Here is a 21,408-nt window from a genome sequence, read left to right on the forward strand (position 1 = left end):
ATAAAACTTAAAGAGATATTTGAAACCCCTACAGAAATCAGTCTGGTCCTAGAACTCGTCACAGGAGGAGAACTGTTTGACAGGTAAGATGGTCCTAGAAATCTAACTCAAGAAAAGTTTTGTTTCCAGGCACCAAAAAAGTATCAAAGGGAAATTTCTTCTGATGATTTTCATAATGACACATCATACAACTTGATAAATTCTACCAAACTATATCTTCAGAGGAGTATAGAATGGAAGGAGAGTGTTATTTAATATGATGTGGGTGTGTGAAAATTTGGGATGCTTAGTAAGTGAAAAATGAAACACCGTAATATCCATTTACTCTTGCAAACATTTACTTTCCCATTAAAAACAGAATTTCTAAAGACATACTAGATTTAAACTAAATAGTAACATTCATGAGAATGTTTCATGAAAAAATATTTGATGAAAATTATAGAAAGTTAAATATGTAATAGTATTCTCTGTTATGATCCAAAAGCTTACAAAAATCAATACACTTCAAATGATATTTTTAAGGCCTTGTTTCTCTATTAGGCTGTGTAGAGTTCCAAGAGGCAGAGTAAAACCTATGCTGTTATGTCCAGTTATAGCCAATTTCAGTTGTCTGGTCATCTGTTCATCACTCGAGGCAGAGGTTTGAGGATGCCAAGGAATATGCCTAAAAACCTGATGGAGCATAATATAGGCAAACAATATGTACAAGAGACACAACCTTTAAGTTTCCGTGCCTTTCGCACCTTCCCCATTTTTCTGGGACAATTCCCTATTTACCTAGATGGGCTCTTAGGAGCCCTATGCTGTGCTCTTTTGGGTGGTCAAAAGAGAATGGAATTGGAAGAAGACAAAGTGACTAAGTAGGCATATATGAGGAAGAGTTAGAAGCTGGGTACTAATACAAAGTTCCTGTTGGTTAAGAATGCATTAAGAGGGGCGCCTGGGTGGTGCAGTCGGTTAAGCGTCCGACTTCAGCCAGGTCACGATCTCGCGGTCCTTGAGTTCGAGCCCCGCGTCAGGCTCTGGGCTGATGGCTCAGAGCCTGGAGCCTGTTTCCGATTCTGTGTCTCCCTCTCTCTCTGCCCCTCCCCCGTTCATGCTCTGTCTCTCTCTGTCCCCAAAAAAATAAATAAACGTTGAAAAAAAAATTAAAAAAAAAAAGAATGCATTAAGAGAGAAGTGGGCTGCAAAGAGAAGACAGGAGAAAGATTGAGGGAACTACTGATAAAGCATGAGTGCCTGGCGCATAGTAAAATCCTCAGTGTTTGCTGAATGAATGAGCAACCACTATAATGAATAGACTGTAAGGAGAAAGAGATCTGAAGGGGATAGGGTTAGAAGGTGTCAGAAGAGGAGCACTCCTACCTTTCCTCCCCACCCAGACTCTACCTAGTTTAATTTGATGCCTGCATGAAGCTTCCAAAGATATTCATGTTCATTTTCAAAGGTTCTGTCTGTTTTTAATGTTACCTAGTGCAGATTTGGGTCTTCAGATAGGAAGGAGTAAAATGGTCCAGTTTGATTGGAGCTACATGTGTATCTTCAATAGATAAATAATTTTGTTTACATATACATTGAAATGTTCTTGGAACTAGTTATGTGGTTTATCAGACTTTAAAAATTGTATATTTTGGGGTACCTGATGGATCAGTCAGTTGAGCATCCAGCTTTGCCTCAGGTCATGATCTCGCGATTCGTGAGTTCGAGCTCCTATGTCAGGGCTCTCTGCTGTCAGCACAGAGTCTGCTTGGAATCCTCTGTCCCCCTCTCTCTGCCCCTCCCTGACACATGCTCTCTCTCTCTCTCTCTCTCTCTCTCTCTCTCTCTCTCCAAAGTAAATGAATATTAAAAAGAAAATTTTAACATTTTAACTAAAGACATATACTTCTTGTGGCATTTGGATTCATGTCTAGATCTTGACTTAAAAGACAAATAGCTAACTAAGAGTGATTTACTTAACCTCTCTGAAACTCAGAACAAATTTGAAGTGATTCTGTGTTGCTAAGGAAGCTGAGACACTGATCCACTGTAAGAATAAAGACCATTATGTTTCCTTATGTTTAGTGAAGACTCTTCTAGACTGATTAACTTGAATGTTACCAGAATTTGCCAGAAATGGCTTCTTTTTTAACACCTCTATAGCTAACTCTTTTATGGACGTATTTCTTCTTTAGGCACATTAATAGAGTCAATTTATAGTTCAATTCTGCTGCCTTTGGAGTAAGAAGGTCTCTCTAAGGAGAACTAACATATCATCTGCTAATTATAGTCTATCAGAGAGAAATGCCATGTTCTTTAACTGTAAATAACTACAGGACAGGAATGGCACACTAAAGCCATCATCTACCAATAGCACTTACTATTTACCTTCTTACCTCTATTTGTTCAAACTATTTTGGAATTAAGTCTTTCTGTCCCTCTCCAACCTTTCATGAAAAGATTTTGTTCTCTCATCTTGTAGTAGTCTAGTTGATTTGATGAGACAGAGTTAATTCAGCTCTAGATAAAAATGAAAAACTAAATACTGTTGAGAAATTTCATTTACAGAGGTAAATGGATGAAATATTCAGATTTAGCAGAAGACATCTAAAGAATGGCAGACAGCCAGTAAAGCACTCAATCACTTAAAAACTCTTAGTGGTCTTAGATCCCAGACTTTTTTCCCCCTTGAATGTTGTTGTCCACATATCTATTGCCATATCTGAGATAAACTTGGTTTCTCCATTAGATTACTTAATTCTACAGTTATCTTTAAAATTGTATCAAGTTGAAAATATACCCTGTGTTATTATCCATGTATTTCTTTCTTTCTTGAGAGTTAAAAATCATAATACTGTTTTGTTTTGTTTTTTCCTGTACTTCAGTCAGAACCAAATTCATTTAATTGCAATGATCAAAATTCATTCCTGGTCTAATGATGATGTTAATAGTTTCTAATGAATTAACTAATGGAACAATTGATGAAGAGATGATTGTGTTAGCCCATTAGAGCCAAAATGTTTGTATTTTAGTAGCAAAAAAATCTATTCCATGGTGCTTCTAAAAAACTAAACATAGTAAAAATTTGAGTGGAATCTGCTGTTGCATGTAGAATATAAATAGTAAAGTGCACAGGACAATTGATTAAAAATTTTGGAATCAAGTCAGTGATTTTTTTTGTGTACAAGAAAATCCCCCCAGAAAGCCCTTTACAAAATTGAGACATGATGGGAAAAAGAAAGCTCCAGAGGTTTTCTGCTTCATCTTTCTCAATCTAGTCATCTTCTTAGAAATTCACTGCATTTTTAAATTGACAAAGTGTGAGATTGTTTGCTTTAAGAGTAAATTTTCCTTTTTTTTTTTTTTCAGAGAATGATTGTATTTTAAAGCAGCCAAGTTAGAAGTATACTTACAGTCTTCTAATTATATTTTTGAAGAAGTATTTTTTTCCTGATTTTTGTCTAACTCCAGTATCAGAATATGTTATGGATTTTTAAATTGTCTCGCTTTTTCTGTTTTCTCCTTGGGTTTTTGCTTGCCTGATTATACTTGCTTAGATGCCAAACATTATATATAAAAGATTTTGGAATATGAGGCTTTAAATGCTGTAACCTTCCAAAAAAGCAGATTTTCTTTTGCGGGCAGTTAAGATAAGGAGCAGATCACTTTAATTCAATCAGGTATTTGATTGATTCAAAGTGGAGCTTCCTGAAGGGAGATCTAGTTCTTATCAACTCCTACTCATAGGGTTTTGATCTTTAAGGGTTCGAATTTAAGCCAGGAGTTGTTCCAAGCCCTTTTTCTTGACACACCCTAAATGCCAGCTTCTGTTCCTTCCATCTTGTGAGATGGCCAGAAGCTTTGTTCATCTTTTCAGCCTGTTAGCTACTGATATCGAAGCAGTAAATGCCTTTAAAGGGAAAGCGGAGGCATCAGATGTTAAGTTTGCTTTGCTGGGTTTTTTTTTCCCTCCTGGACCTTGGCTCCTAAATCCTTCACTTTCTTGGTAACTCTGATGTCTTCAAATATATTTAAAAAAATTTTATTTAGCTTGTTTTCATTGTTCTTGCCTGGAGGCTTGTCTACCCCACTGTTGCTGAGAACAAAAAATCAATATATTTGGTTTTAAAATTCCTTTCCCAGACGCTCATGTGTTCTCCTCTTTTATATCAAGGTAAGGAGGATGAAAAAGCATTGTCCCCACTTTACAGATGTGGCAACTGAGGATGAGTAAAGGTAAATGATTTTCCCAAATTAGGCATCCAGACTATGTTCTGGTCCAGCTCTGCCTTCTCATATGGCCCCACTGTCTTTCTTATTAAATCCAGTTAGTTCCTTTCAAATCATTTCCCAGAGAGCAAACTCATGTTTATTCTATTTATGGAGAATCCATGATGTATTGGTTGGTTCTATGCAAAGCTATATATGTATTTAACCCACTCAATCGCTCTTCAAGTGTTTTGAGGTATTATTCTAATTTTTTCAAGAGAATAAACTGAAGAAACTAAGCCATAAAGCCAAGCTTGAAACTCCTATCTATTTGACTGCAAACTTTTTTTTACGTTCTCCAAACTGAAAATATTCTTTTTAAAAACTGCAAGTGGTCAGTAAGCAAGAGAAGTAGTAGTTATGTTTGGGAACTATGCATTGACCCTTTTAATCACCTGACAGAGTCCTAGTATATCAGCCCCAACAGTCATCTCCACTTGAATATTTCAGGGTTCTTAGTGTTGGCAGAAATGGAATTTTAAGGACATGGTCATTAGAAAAATTTCTAGAAATAGAACTTAGGGTTTTCCTTGCCCAGTCTCCACAGAGTTGTACCATGGTTGGTATTGTGGTTAAACCAAACTCAGATTATGTCTGAATTTATAAAGACTGTCGTGTCAAAAATTGATCATTGTTATTAAAGTGAAAAATCCATAAGATCTGTCTGAAAAGGATAATTAGTTACTATATCGAGTGCCTGTTGGTGTCCTGGAAGTGGTTGGGCATTTTACTAAGCGTGATCTCATTTAATCCTCACAGCAACACATGTACAAGGTAGGCCTTGATGTATACATTTTATTGACCAGATAACTGAGGATTAGAGAGGTCTATTAACTATGGTTAGGTCACTCAGCTTATACTGGGTCTACAACAATAATTTAATGAGATTGGAATCAAGTATGTCAGATTCCAAAGCATATGACTATTCTAGCATGTCATGCTGCTGCTATGTAAGCAAATGCAAACACTCTTAGTACTTAAAAATAGAACTTCAAAATAGTAATGTAATATTTTGTCTTACTTCAGTGGGGGCTTAACTTAAATATTAATATGTATATATTCAACCATGGATATTTAAAAAAAAATTTCAATTAAAATTTTTTTTAATGTTTTATTTTTATTTTTGAGAGAGAGAGGGAGAGAGAGAGAGAGTAAGCAGAGGAGGGGCAGAGAGAGAGGGAGACACAGAATCCCAAGCAGACTTCAGGCTCTGAGCTGTCAGCACAGAGTCCAGTGGGGGCGTCGAACTTGCGAACCAGGAGATCATGACCTGAGCCGAAGCCGGAGGCTTAACTGACTGAGCCACCCAGGTGCCTCCAACCATGGATATTTTAAATACATCTTCTCTTTAAGCAGTTTTATCTGGCTATATGTGAAGAAAACATATACTTCAATTTGGGCCAGATTTATAGTCTTTCTAGCAGCTGGGCTATAAAGGGAAGGATAAAGGTGAGGTAGTAGTAGGAGATACAGGATAAATGGAGGTTTATTTATTATTTTAAGCTGGCACACTGGGAACACATTTATTTGCTGATAGGAAGGAACCCACAAGCTGGAGAGGTAGGAAACATCTATGTGAGAGGGACTTATATATGGAACAACATGCGGGGGGAATACGGGGAATAAGATCTGGAGGCAGATAAAAGGGTTTGTTTAAAGTAGAAAAAGTTTCTTCTGAAGCAGAGTCAAGAGGCAGAAGACTCAAAGAACCTGGAGTAGTCACAACAATGTTGCAAAAGAAGAACACAGTTAGAGGATTTACTGTTGGGGCTGGAATATAATTCTGCTCTACTTACAAACTGGTAAATTAGCCTGTTATACCTTCATGGGTGTTGGAAAAAGATATGAGACTCCTGGGTCGGAGACAAAGGACTTTGCTACTCACAGCACATCATGGGCATCAGCAAGTTTTTGTCATTTCCCTTCACCCTGCAAATTCCACAGGGGCAGCACTGCAGGCATGGGTGGATGCCTGCATATGGCGTGTGCTGTGTTCCAGGAGAGAAAATAACTTAACTGTACATGAACTGGCAAATGAGCAAACAAAATGTGCAATACTGTTCATCAATGAATAAGAATGTTCCTTCAATACATGCTACAACATACATGGGCCTCAAAAACATTATGCTAAGTAAAACAAACAAACACACAGGAAAGACTGCATATTGTATGTCTCCATTTATATGGAATTTCCAGAAGGGTCACATCAATAGAGACCAAAAGCAAAGCTGTGGTTGCCTAGGGCTGGGAATAGGAATGTGTTGGGGGAAGGGAGGGTAGTTTAAGTAGTTCAGACTTGATAAGCTCTATTTTAACAGTATTGTAGAAAAGAAATTTATCTCCAAACAATGGCTGGGAGATAGTGGACTAGGGAACTTGAAGGAAATGAAGTTTGTTAGCGGGAACGTGAGAACAGACTAAGGCAAAAATAAGGATTTTTTATTTTTATTTTTAAAATTTATTTATTTATTTTTTAAATATGAAATTTACTGTCAAATTGGTTTCCATACAACACCCAGTGCTCATCCCAAAAGGGCCCCTCCTCAATACCCACCACCCACCCTCCCCTCCCTCTCACCCCCATCAACCCTCAGTTTGTTCTCAGTTTTTAAGACTCTCTTATGGTTTGGCTGTCTCCCTCTCTAACCTCTTTTTTTTTTTCTTCCCCTCCCCCATGGGCTTCTGTTAAGTTTCTCAGAATCCAAATAGAAGTGAAAACATATGGTATCTGTATTTCTCTGTATGACTTATTTCACTTAGTATCACACTCTCCAGTTCCATCCACGTGGCTACAAAAGGCCATATTTCATTCTTACTCATTGCCAAGCAGTATTCCATTGTGTATATAAACCACAATTTCTTTATCCGTTCATCAGTTGATGGACATTTAGGCTCTTTCCATAATTTGGCTATTGTTGAGAGTGCTGCTATAAACACTGGGGGTACAAGTGCCCCTATGCATCAGCGCTCTTGTATCCCTTGGGTAAATTCCTGCAGTGCTATTGCTGGGTCATAGGGTAGATCTATTTTTAATTTTTTGAGGAACCTCCACACTGTTTTCCAGAGTGGCTGCACCAGTTTACATTCACACCAGTGCAAGAGGGTTCCTGTTTCTCTACATCCTCGCCAGCATCTACAGTCTCCTGATTTGTTCATTTTAGCCACTCTGACTGGTATGAGGTGATATCTGACTGTGATTTCCCTGATGAGGAGCGGCGAGCATCTTTTCATGTGCCTGTTGGCCATCTGGATGTCTTGTTTAGAGGAGTGTCTTTTCATGTTTTCTGCCCATTTCTTCACTGGGTTATTTGTTTTTCGGGTGTGGAGTTTGGTGAGCTCTTTATAGATTTTGGATACTAGCCCTTTGTCCGATATGTCATTTGCAAATATCTTTTCCCATTCCGTTGGTTGCCTTTTTGTTTTGTTGGTTGTTTCCTTTGCAGTGCAGAAGCTTTTTATTTTCATGAGGTCCCAATAGTTCATTTTTGCTTTTAATTCCCTTGCCTTTGGGGATGTGTCAAGGAAGAAATTGCTACGGCTGAGGTCAGAGAGGTCTTTTCCTGCTTTCTCCTCTTAGGGTTTTGATGGTTTACTGTATCACATTCAGGTCCTTTATCCATTTTGAGTTTATTTTTGTGAATGGTGTGAGAAAGTGGTCTAGTTTCCTTCTTCTGCATGTTGCTGTCCTGTTCTCCCAGCACCATTTGTTAAAGAGACTGTCTCTTTTCCATTGGATATTCTTTCCTGCTTTGTCAAAGATTAGTTGGCCATACGTTTGTGGGTCTAGTTCTGGGGTTTCTATTCTATTCCATCGGTCTCTGTGTGTCTGTTTTTGTGCCAATACCATGCTGTCTTGATGATGACAGCTTTGTAGTAGAGGCTAAAGTCTGGGATTGTGATGCCTCCTGCTTTGGTCTTCTTCTTCAAAATTACTTTGGCTATTCGGGGCCTTTTGTGGTTCCATATGAATTTTAGGATTGCTTGTTCTAGCTTTGAGAAGAATGCTGGTGCAATTTTGATTGGGATTGCATTGAATGTGTAGATAGCTTTGGGTAGTATTGACATTTTGACAATATTTATTCTTCCAATCCATGAGCACTGAATGTTTTTCCATTTCTTTATATCTTCTTCAAGTTCCTTCATCAGCTTTCTATAGTTTTCAGCATACAGATCTTTTACATCTTTGGTTAGGTTTATTCCTAGATATTTTATGCTTCTTGGTACAATTGTGAATGGGATCAGTTTCTTTATTTGTCTTTCTGTTGCTTCATTGTTAGTGTATAAGAATGCAACTGATTTCTGTACATTGATTTTGTATCCTGCAACTTTGCTGAATTCATGTATCAGTTCTAGCAGACTTTTGGTGGAGTCTGCCGGGTTTTCCATGTATAATATCATGTCACCTGCAAAAAGTGAACGCTTAACTCTATCTTTGCCAATTTTGATGCCTTTGATTTCCTTTTGTTGTCTGATTGCTGATGCTAGAACTTCCAACACTATGTTAAACGACAGCAGTGAGAGTGGACATCCCTGTCGTGTTCCTGATCTCAGGGAGAAAGCTCTCAGGTTTTCCCCATTGAGGATGATATTAGCTGTGGGCTTTTCATAAATGGCTTTTATGATCTTTAAGTATGTTCCTGCTATCCCGACTTTCTCAAGGGTTTTTATTAAGAAAGGATGCTGAATTTTGTCACATGCTTTTTCTGCATTGATTGACAGAATTATATGGTTCTTATCTTTCCTTTTATTAATGTGATGTATCACATTGATTGATTTGCGAATGTTGAACCAGCCCTGCAGCCCAGGAATGAATCCCACTTTATCATGGTGTATAATTCTTTTTATATGCTGTTGAATTCGATTTGCTAGTATCGTATTGAGAATTTTTGCATCCATATTCATCAGGGATATTGGCCTGCAGTTCTCTTTTTTACTGGGTCTCTGTCTGGTTTAGGAATCAAAGTAATACTGGCTTCATAGAATGAGTCTGGAAGTTTTCCTTCCTTTCTATTTTTTGGAACAGCTTGAGCAGGATAGGTATTATCTCTGCCTTAAGTGTCTGGTAGAATTCCCCTGGGAAGCCATCTGGTCCTGGACTCTTAGTTGTTGGTAGATTTTTGATAACTGATTCAATTTCTTTGCTGGTTATGGGTCTGTTCAAGTTTTCTATTTCTTCCTGTTTGAGTTTTGGAAGAGTGTGGGTGCTTAGGAAGTTGTCCATCTCTTCCAGGTTGTCCAGTTTGTTGGCATATAATTTTTCATAGTATTCCCTGATAATTCCTTGTATGTCTGAGGGATTGGTTGTAATAATTCCATTTTAATTCATGATTTTATCTATTTGGGTCATCTCCCTTTTCTTTTTGAGAAGCCTGGCTAGAGGTTTATCAATTTTGTTTATTTTTCAAAAAACCAGCTCTTGGTTTTGTTGATCTGCTCTACAGTTTTTTTAGATTCTATATTGTTTATTTCTGCTCTGATCTTTATTATTTCTCTTCTTCTGCTGGGTTTGGGGTGTCTTTGCTGTTCTGCTTCTATTTCCTTTAGGTGTGCTCGTAGATTCTGTATTTGGGATTTTTCTTGTTTCTTGAGATAGGCCTGGATTGCAGTGTATTTTCCTCTCAGGACTGCCTTCGCTGCATCCCAAAGCATTTGGATTGTTGTATTTTCATTTTCATTTGTTTCCATATATTTTTTAAATTCTTCTCTAATTGCCTGGTTGACCCATTCATTCTCTAGTAGGGTGTTCTTTAACCTCCAATCTTTTGCAGGATTTCCAGACTTTTTCCTCTGATTTCAAGTTTCATAGCATTGTGGTCTGAAAGTATGCATGGTATGATCTCAATTCTTGTATAGTTATGAAGGGCTGTTTTGTGACCCAGTATGTGATCTATCTTGGAGAATGTTCCATGTGCACTCGAGAAGAAAGTATACTCTGTTGCTTTGGGATGCAGAGTTCTAAGTATATCTGTCAAGGCCATCTGATCCAATGTATCATTCAGGGCCCTTGTTTCTTTATTGATCCTGTGTCTAGATGATATATCCAATGTTGTAAGTGGGGTATTAAAGTCCCCTGTGATTACCACATTCTTATCAATAAGGTTGCTTATGTTTGTGATTAATTTTTTTATATGTTTGGGGGCTCCCATATTCGGTGCATAGACATTTATAATTGTTAGCTCTGCCTGATGGATAGACCCTGTAATTATTATATAATGCCCTTCTTCATCTCTTGTTACAGCCTTTCATTTAAAGTCTAGTTTGCCTGATATAAGTATGGCTACTCCAGCTTTCTTTTGAGATCCAGTAGCATGATAGATAGTTCTCCATCCCCTCACTTTCAATCTGAAGGTGTTCTCAGGTCTAAAATGAGTCTCTTGTACACAGCAAATAGATGGGTCTTGTTTTTTTATCCGTTCTGATACCTTATGTCTTTTGGTTGGAGCATTTAGTCCATTTGCATTCAGTGTTATTATTGAAAGATAGGAGTTCAGAGTCATTGTGATGTCTGTAGGTTTCATGCTTGTAGTGATGTCTCTGGTACTTTGTCTCACAGGATCCCCCTTAGGATCTCTTGTAGGGCCAGTTTAGTGGTGAGGAATTTCTTCAGTTTTTTTGTTTTTTTGGGAAGACCTTTATCTCTCCTATTCTAAATGACAGACTTGCTGGATAAAGGATTCTCGGCTGCATATTTTTTCTGTTCATCACATTGAAAATATCCTGCCATTCCTTTCTGGCCTGCCAAGTTTCAGTAGATAGATCCATCACTAGTCTTATCGGTCTCCCTTTATATGTTAGAGCGTGTTTATCCCTAGCTGCTTTCAGATTTTTCTCTTTATCCTTGTATTTTGCCAGTTTTACTATGATATGTTGTGCAGAAGATCGATTCAAGTTATGTCTGAAGGGAGTTCTCTGTGCCTCTTAGATTTCAATTCCTTTTTCCTTCCCCAGATCAGGGAAGTTCTCAGCTATGATTTGTTCAAGTATACCTTCAGCCCCTTTCTCTCTCTCTCTTCCTCCTCTGGAATCCCTATTATACGGATATTATTGCATTTCATCGCATCACTTAGTTCTCTAATTCTCCCCTCATACTCCTGGATTTTGTTATCTCTCTTTTTCTCAGCTTCCTCTTTTTGCATAAATTTATCTTCTACTTCACCTATTCTCTCCTCTGCCTCTTCAATCCGAGCTGTGGTAGCCTCCATTTTATCTTGCACCTCATTTATAGCATTTTTAGCTCCTCCTGACTGTTTCTTAGTCCCTTGATCTCTGTAGCAATAGATTCTCTGCTGTCCTCTATACTTTTTTCAAGCCCAGAGATTAATTTTATGACTATTATTTTAAATTCACGTTCTGTTATATTGCTTAAATCATTTTTGATCAGTTTGTTAGTTGTCGCTACTTCCTGGAGTTTCTTTTGAGGAGAATTCTTCTGTTTCGTCATTTTGGGTAGTCCCTAGGGTGGCGCCCTACTGCAGGGCACTTCTGCTGTGCTGTCTGGAGTAATTTGTCTTGGTGGGTGGGGCCACATTCAGACCTGATGTCTGCCCCCAGCCCACCACTGGAGCCACAGTCAGACTGGTGTGTACCTTTTCTTCCCCTCTCCCAGGGGCAGGACTCACTGCGGAATGGTGTGGCCCCTGCTTGGGCTACTTTCACACTGCCAGGTTTGTGGTGCTGCTTCGATGGGATCTGGCATATTAGCCAGGGTGGATCCACAAGGTGCACAGGGGCGGGAGGGGCAGGCTCAGCTAGCTTTGCCTTCCGTGGTCTGCTGTGGGAGGGACCCTGTGGCACCAGGAGGGAGGCCGACCCGTCGGAGGGATGGATCCACAGAAGCACAGCGTTGGGTGTTTGCGTGGTGCAAGCAAGTTCCATGACAGGAACTGGTTTCCTTTGGGATTTTGGCTGGGGGATGGGCGAGGGAGATGGCGCTGTCCAGTGCCTTTGTTCCCTGCCGAGTTGAGCTCTGTCCTCCAGGGCTCAACAACTCTCCCTCCCGTTGTCCTCAAGCCCTCTCGCTCTCTGAGCAGAGCAGTTGACTTATAACATTCCAGATGTTAAGTCCTGCTGGCTGTCAGAACACACTCCATCCGGTCCCTCCGCTTTTGCAAGTCAGACTCAGGGGCTCTGCCTTGCTGGGTGGGCTGCCCCTCCACCGCCCCAGCTCCCTCCTGCCAGTCCATGTAGCGTGCACCACCTCGCCGCCCTTCCTACCCTCTTCCGTGGGCCTCTTGTCTACACTTGGCTCTGGAGAGTCTGTTCTGCTAGTCTTCTGGCGGTTTTCTGGATTGTTTAGGCAGATGTGGGTGGAGTCTAAGTGATCAGCAGGACGAGGTGATCCCAGCATCCTCCTACGCCGCCATCTTCTGATTCAAGAATAAGGATTTTTGAGGAATACCAAGGGTCTGCTGAGGCTGGAGCTTGTATGTTTTTGGAGAGGTGGTCTGTGGTATTTTACACTGTTGGCTAAATCTCTCCATATCTTTCATGTAGGTTTTGACAGCATCTCTTTTTCCCTTGGATTTTATTCTATCTTTTCAGTTTTCTCCTTTTTTTTTTTAATTTAATTTATTTTTTAAATTCACATCCAAGTTAGCATATCATGCAACGATGATTTCAGGGGTAGATTCCTTAATGACCCTTACCCATTTAGCCCATCTCCCCTCCCACAACTCCTCCAGTAACCCTCTGTTTGTTCTCCATATTTAAGAGTCTCTTATGTTTTGTCCCCCTCCCTGTTTTTATATTATTTTTGCTTCCCTTCCCTTATGTCCTCCTGATCTCTTTCCTGAGTTCTTCTTCCTCTTTCCATTCCTTCAATGTCCGCCTTTCCTAAAGCTCTTGCCTACATTCTCTGTAGGTAAATTGGACAATCTCCTGTGGTTTCAGCCACATTGCTGACTGCTCTCTCAGCAGAGATAAGAACCATATTTTCAACAATCTGCTAGACATTTTCACCTGCACATCCTATAGGTACCTCTAGATCAGTATGTCCTCAAGTGAACTCCACATTCTTCCTTCCACTCTCCATCTTGCTTCTCCCTCCTACCTCTGTGAACTGACTTAACATCTGAGCTGGTCAACATTAATTTCTCCCTCTTCCTCTCACTCTGTCCAGCCCCCTCCCCATAACTCTTTCTCTGAGCAGCTTTCAGATCCATTCTCTCTCCCCTTTCCCACTTCTTGTGCCCTTTTGAGCCTTTACATTCTCTTTGCCAATGCAACAAACTCCAAGCTGGTGTAACTTTCACTATCTTCCATCCATCCATGTTTAAAGCACTGATTTGATCAGGTCAGCCCAGAAGGATACTTCCTAAAAGTCAGTTCTTTTAAACATGACAAATAAAACAACTCATTCTGGCCTCACCCTACTGTTCTGTCTTCACCACTGACCTTTATATTTTTCACCAGCACATTAATGAGAGCACAGTGCTTTCACCCTCAATGAGCTCCTGGTCCAGAATCGGGAAAGTAAAAATGTGATATGGACCCTAATATTATTTTTCAATACTGCCATCATCTCCCAAAAATGTGTTTAAGGTTTATGGAGACAACCACAATATCACAAGATAAAAAAATAAAATAAATGAGGACAAGGGACTAAAAAGGAAATAAAAGTAAGAATCAAGTATACAAAAGATATATCATAAGACACTTTGTATTTGCCAGAGGTTGGCCAGAGATTTGGCTCTAAGTCTTTATTACATGTTATAATTCAGACATAAACACAGCACTTTAGGCACAAAATAAGGGGGTCGTCTAAGGCAGAAATGGCTTCAGGGAGGAATAGAATCTTTGAGCTGAATTTTAAGTGAGAAATCAAAAATTAGCAGGTAAAGCGTAGAGGGAAGGGTAAAGGGATATCCAAAAGCAGAGCACATTGGCAGGATTAGAAATGACTACCTTAGACTCTGTTTTGGAAGCTGTTCTAGACAGAAAGTAAGCAGTTGCTCAGTATTTGTCAAACGAATAACTTGAATAAATACTATGCTCTTGGACAATTTATATTACATCTTTGGGTGAAGCATTTCACTTACAGTACGAGGGAACTGTACCAGGGCTCCCTTAGGCCCAAACCCAGGTCTACAGTTTGATTTGACCTCCCCTTTCTCCTGCACCATCCTGTCCCTGAGCAGCACCCACAATGATCCACAGCTCCCTCATTCTCTTCCTAGCTTTCAAATTTAACAGTTGCCACTAGTATCTTTGAAACTATTTTTTAAGTCTATGAATTTAACACTCTTCAGGGGACTTCTTAGAAAAACCATCAATATTCACTAAGTTGTCATCAATGAAATGAGAAAAGGCAGTGAAAGAAGCTTATAAAGCAGTGATAGATTTACACAGGCTACAGCAGAATTCACTTTAATGTGTGTAACAGCGTAATGATGTACTGGCAGCTCTTAAGACTTGGTTCCTGAAACTCCTGTCTGGGGCTTTTACCCTATGTTATTTGATCCTTCAGTACACATTGTCATCAGACCAGTATCTTTTCCGCAAAAACCTATGGTTATCTAATAGCACTTCCATTTGAGAAAAAGCTGTCATTGGTGGGGAGAGCTGGAGGGCTCCTAATCTCCGTGCCAGGAAGTCTGAGGGCCTCAGGAAATGATCAGATTAGAGCTCTTCAGCTGCATTGCCGGTGCTAACTGCCAGCCGGGTGATGTGCTCAATTCAGCCGGGTGATGTGCTCAATTCAATTTACAGCAATTAAGGTGACAGCAACAAATGCTCAAAAGTCGTATTTTAAAGCAGATCCATGGAAAGAAATAGGCATTGCCTGTGCTTTTTCATCCTGCAATGTTAAAATGATGAGAAGGGAAATAGTCCCAACTGTGGGGAAGAAGAGCGTGCGCATCAACACACAGGAAATGGTGGCCGTAAAAAGCATGGTCTAGGACTAAGAAGCCTAGTGAGGTCAGAGGATCACAGCTTGGCAGCCTACAAAGACACATCCCTATTGCACTTCCTTCCCTGATCTGCAGATGTCTGCTACTCCTGTTAGCAACTGAGGGACCCATGGGAACTGAGATCTCAGGGTAGCTTTTTGGGTCCCCTTGTGATTAAAATCCTGAGTCTTTGTTTTTAGCCCTGAGTCTTCTAGCCCAGGTCACAATGGAAAAATAGGAAAATGTGCTTAATAGCGAGAAACTACATGGCCCTGGGCCTTTGAAAATGATCTGAAGATGCTGATAACATCTTAACTCCCTTCTTATTATGTTACAGAGCATGAAAAAGAAATTAGTTTGCTAAATCCGAGGAGAAATATACCAATAAGTATATTTAAATATAAAAACCAAAATTATCCTATTTTTTACAGCTCTAAAACCCCTACAATGATTGAATATTTCATTGCTTCTAAAAACTGAAGGCACTAATATATTTTGTATAAACCTACAAACTCTTGATTGGATGTATATGGCAACTTGTTTTTCTGAAATTCTAGCTAAATAGTACAGAGAAATTGCTATGTGTTGCCTCATGAAACAAATGATGTATTTTGCTGATTTGAATCATTTTGATTTTATTCAAAATAAGTTTCAAAAAAGATTCATGTTATTACAATAATATCTAGGAACTAACTCTGAATGTATTCCTAAGGCCAACAGGAACCTTTATACCTGTTGTATTTTGCTTTGGGAAGCGTCTATATGGCTACTCTCCCCTTGGATCCGTATCCAGCATACTTGTGACAAACATCAGTTTCTAGTCCAATGCTTTGTTCCCCGTGATAAGGAACACAGGCAAAGGAGTTGTTCAAATATCCACAGTCTGAAATTTCTCTGGCACTCATTTACTTGGCAGTTAGTATTGATTCTGTTACGGAACCAGGCTGGAACGCTGGCGGAAAAACTAAGTGGCACTCCAAGATCTTGGGGGATCGGAGATTTATTTAACACTGGCAGGCTCAGAGGAGACCATTTCTCCAAAGATCTGAGCCCCAAATGCAAGCAAGAAGGGTAATTTATAGTTGTCAGCCTCTGTATTTGTGGAAGGGTTTTCGCGCACTTCGCAAACGGCTAGAAGAACCCGGAAGAGGGGTTTCTAAGCCAGAGACCAGAGCTTGTTTTAGTCCCATCGGCCATCTTATGGTGTAAAACTTTATTCATTTTCTCAACAATTCCACAAATACTTATTGACTGCCCAGTATGAGCAAGACTGGGAGCGAGGCTCTGTGGGTGATCAAAACATAAATCTAGTGAGAAGGCTAAAAATTTTCCCATGATAACCTACAGAAGGTATTGGCCAAACATATCTACTGTAGTCATGCCTAAATGGAGAGAAAAAGGTTGTAAGATTTCATTTTCCTTTGCTTGGTCACTAATGTCTTCACTTCCAATCTTAGTTTAAGTTAAAAACCTGCATTTGCAACTTGAGAAGTTCACTGCTGTTGATCTTTCTAGTCAGCCATGAATGGCCTGGGTGGAAGCTCAACTTAAAAAATACTTAAAGATGAATGTTTGAATTCCAGAAACCTAACTCCATGAACAAATCCACTGGGAACAAAATGCCTTTTAGCAGAAGGAAGCTGGAAGACATGTGGTTAAGCTATGGAGAGCATATGGAGAGTAGAGGTCAAGGGGATGGGGTGGGGGCATTCTGTGCTCCTGTCCTACATGTCTACTCTAGAGACATTTCTGACAACAGAATTTATAAATCCTTTGGCTGTACAAACCTTAGTATAACATGTTTTACATCTATGGTGATGTTGTTAATAATTTCTCTACTGTGGTTTCCTCTGGGGCAGGACCCAAATTTTATTCTTTATAGATTCTGCAAGTACCTGGCTCATGTTAGACAGAATTATTGTTTGACTATCACTATGTCGTCCACACTCTCATAATTCTCACTGTAGTGTTGGTCCTTTTTCTTAGAACAAACTCCTTCCTGGGTGCCTGTGTGACTCAGTCAGTTGAACGTCCGACTCTTGATTCTGCCCAGATCATGATCCCAGGATCTTGGCATCAAGCCTCATGTTGGGCTCCATGCTGAGTGTGGAGCCTGCTTAAGATTCTCTCTCTCTTTCTCTCCCCCTACCCTGCCTCTCCCCGCAACTTGCATGTGCTCCCTCTCTCTCTCTCAAATTAAAAAAAAATTTTTTTAAGAGCAATCTTCTTCTTCTCTAGTCCCTGCTCCTCCTCTATACCTATCCCACTCCTAGCTCCTACCCTTTCTGCAACTAGAAAACTTCTACACACCCTTGAAGACTGAGCTGAGATATAGCTGTCTCTGGAATCCTTTTCCCACCATGCATGGCCTCCAGAATCAATCACTGGTCCTCTCTGTGAGCTTTCAGGTCATTCTCTAATACCTCTGCCACGGTATTTAGCACACTGTGTTGATTGTCTGTGTCTGCTAATACCAAGAGAAACCCCATAAGTGCAGAGGCCATGTCTGGTTCACTACTGAATGCCCAGCACATAACGGTCATTCCATAATATTTCTTGAATAAATGAGTGAATGAACATATCTGTTAGAATGCATCCTTTCCATTAACTAGATGAAATGTTTTACTAATTTAACATATGTTGTAGAAAATTAGTGACATTTCCATTACCTGTTCTTACACCTACTACTCTTCCCTCTATCCTACCTGAAAACAGGTCCCAAGAAAATTCACTGCTTTATCTAGCAAGTCCCTAGACATTCACACACATGGTCACATTCTAAACACAGGCAATTAACTCTAAATTATACCCAAATAAAAATGCATAAACATCATATGTAGGCCAAAGCTTGGGGCATCATAATAAATCAAAATATAGGGAAGAATTTCTAGTGGGTGAAGCACTTCCCTTCTAAGAGGTGGGGATACATTCATAAGAACTTATGTACCTAGCAGACAAGGAGGATTTCTTATCAGAGAGGCTGCAAATGGTTGTGCAACTTGGCGGAGTACTGCTTACATAGACTAAGTCATGAGTAGCACTCTCTAGAGGGGTGCCACAAAGCAGTTGTGATAAAGCTCTAGCCTTGGTGAGTGACTATGGGAAAAATCCACGCTGTTTTTTGCAGCGCAGGAAGTAACTGATTTTATCCTCTTCTGGGGAGAATGGGCGGTAGAAAGAAAGGTAACTATTGGCCATTCCTTTCCATCGTCTTTGTAACAACTCTCCTCATTTAAGAGGACTGGGGAAAGCCAAGCTGCTAGAGTGCAGGTGCCACACACAGAGGAGACACTAATTACATTTGAGTTGGTTGATGGATGTACCACAAAATATACATTTAGAGCAAAATGCAGAGGATGATGTAATGGTAGCCAAAGTTCTCAACTTACTCTGACATACTAGTCCTTCTTTTCCTCTTCTCTCACACTTAATTTTAAAATGTTCAGAAAGTATAGTGCAATTAAATTTCTAGTAAGTAGACTATGTAACTTAATCATGAATTGGAAGAATTTGTGATATTAAAAGGAAATATTATATGAAAACTGATTTTCAAGAACCAATTAATAATGATTCCCTTAATATTGTAATCTACTTTGACATTTTATTTGACCTTGGCACATAACCGGTATCTGATAAATAAAAAGGTGAGGAAGGGTATTTCATCATTCCTCCTTTGAAAAGATGATGAGTTTGTGTCTCTTGACAGTGTTGAATAGAGAAAATAAAATAATTGAAATTTTTGCATCCATATAATTTTTCTGAATCTTGATAATTATGGTCACTGAGGTATCTTCTTATATATTTTTTATTTGATACCTGTTTTTTTTTCTGCTTTTCCTTATCATCCATCCCCTATATTGGAAACATTTTATAGATATTTTTTAATTTAATTTTTTTTAATTTACATCCAAATTAATTAGCATATAGTGCAACAATGGTTTCAGGAGTAGGTTCCTTAATGCCCCTTACCCATTTAGCCCATCCCCCCTCCCACAACCCCTCCAGTAACCCTCAGTTTGTTCTCCATATTTATGAGTCTCTTCTGTTTTGTCCCCCTCCCTGTTTTTGTATTATTTTTGTTTCCCTTCCCTTATGTTCATCTGTCTTGTCTCTTAAAGTCCTCATATGAGTGAAGTCATATGATTTTTGTCTTTCTCTGACTTATTTCACTTAGCATAATGCCCTCCAGTTCCATCCACATAGTTGCAAATGGCAAGATTTCATTCTTTTTGATTGCTGAGTAATACTCCATTGTATATATATACCACATCTTCTTTATCCATTCATCCATCGATGGACATTTGGGCTCTTTCCTTACTTTGGCTATTGTTGATAGTGCTGCTAGAAACATTGGGTTGCATGTGTCCCTTTGAAACAGCACACCTGTATCCCTTGGATAAATACCTAGTAGTGCAATTGCTGGGTTGTGGAGTAGTTCTATTTTTAGTTTTTTTGAGGAACCTCCATACTGTTTTGCAGAGTGGCTGCACTAGCTTGCATTCCCAACATTTTATAGATTTTTAAATCCAACTTTTAATACCAGCTTTGAGAACTTACAGCTTCTTGCCACAACATTAAAAAAAAGGAAGATACTTTCTGAAAAATAACTGTGCTATGTAAGATATTGTTAGTCTAAAAAATTTCAATACAAAATTACAAAAATTGTTGAAATTTTGTCTCTTATATGTTTTGAATTGACCTTTTTCAGGCATATCTTTACCACAAACTTTTGTCAGCTGAAAACATCTTATGCAAGTTGGTAATCTTTAGCAGTATAAAAAATGTGTTTTTCTTGAAATTTTGGGAAGATAGAAATAGAAACAGTGTAGTTTTCTAGTCTTTTGAAACATCCCTATAAGAATAGAGAAACTAGGACAGAAAAACGTAAAACTCAGACAATATCTATAACAAAACCAGGTGACAAGGTTTCCCACGAAACCTTGAAACAAGTGAATGAGGACAAACTAATGACCATTACAAGAGCCACATAGTATTAGCCTCTAGGTTAGAGGACGTAAGGGGACATTGATAAACCTAAGAAGAGGAGAAGACTCCAATCTCCAAAGCCTCCAAATCACTGAGAAGCAGAATGGGCCAATACAAGAACAGCTGAAATTGTGAGGGCTTTTGCCATCCAAATCTCTGAGAATCACAAGGGATCCCCCTACAATAAGGTCTGAAGGACTTGACTAATACAGTCAAGGCTCTATAAATCCTGGAGGTACTATCTGAAGCCCCGTTGGGTAAATTAGGAGAAACTGCTGGGAAGAGACTCTAATACCCAGAGCAGATGAGTAGAGGTAAAGTTTCAGATAGAGGAGAAGAGATCTCAGAAAGTATGAGGTCATAATTTTGAATGCTTCATGAAAATAATCAGAAAGTCAAGAGACATGAAACTAAAAGATATCCTGACCCATCGTTCTGTCAAAAAGGTTAAGAAAACCAACTTTGCTTAAAAATAAATAGCAACAGACAGGTGTCTCCATTAATTGCAATACAAAATGATTATAAGAGCACAGAAAATTAGCATGTCAGGAGGGTGTGCCCACAAAACAGATGAAAGCATTACACAATCTGCAGAATATTGAAATTAATATTACTTAATACTAAAATTAAGAACATCATAAAGGAGAGAGAAAATATAAGTCAAAAGTAAAAAAAAACCAAAAAACAAAAAAAGACCTCATAGTGCATGTAACTGCACACCCCAAAGAAGAAAATCAAAGCAATGAAAGCAATGGAAGAAAACAGATATAGGTACAAAGCATTCTAATTCAGGAAAACATTCCTGAAAGCAAAATGAAAAAGACTTAAGTTAAAAGAAAGATTCCTTAAAAAAAAAAAGAATGAAAAGAAAGATTCCTTGTCCATATCCATGCAAAAAGAGCAAGTCGTGTATTTGGAATAGAAAGCCAGATGGAGAGAGAGGAGGGGGCAGAAGGAGGGGCGAAGAATGAGGAGCTTCATGTAAAAAGAGAATAAGAGACGCATGTAACCAGTCAAACTGTGTGGACCTTATTTGGATGCTGATTCAAACAAACAATTTTTAACATGTCCAAGACAATTGGACATTTGAAACACTGCGGTTTTGAAAATATTAAGGAATTGTAATTTATAGGTATGATAATGGCATTGTAGTTATGAGTTTTAAAAGATCCTTTTTTTTTAGAGAAAACTCCTTATTTATAATGAAATTATGTGATGTCTGATACTTCAAAATTAAAAAAAGAGAATGGGGGGCGCCTGGGTGGCGCAGTCGGTTAAGCGTCCG

General features: G+C 39.0%; 1 protein-coding gene across 1 annotated transcript in view; it reads left to right on the plus strand.

The window, feature by feature from the left end:
• Positions 1–21,408, plus strand: part of CAMK4 (calcium/calmodulin dependent protein kinase IV) — a 215,853-nt gene that overhangs the window by 132,624 nt on the left and 61,821 nt on the right. Inside the window, exon 4 of the mRNA XM_047090178.1 lies at positions 1–83. Within this exon, the coding sequence (XP_046946134.1) occupies positions 1–83 (83 nt within the window). The remainder of the gene's footprint in view (positions 84–21,408) is intronic.

The sequence above is a fragment of the Lynx rufus genome, unplaced genomic scaffold (genome assembly GCF_022079265.1).
Source record: "Lynx rufus isolate CCGP_SWC_20201006 ecotype Redwood Valley unplaced genomic scaffold, mLynRuf1.p SCAF_1, whole genome shotgun sequence".
In the NCBI taxonomy this organism is placed as follows: Eukaryota; Metazoa; Chordata; class Mammalia; order Carnivora; family Felidae; genus Lynx; species Lynx rufus.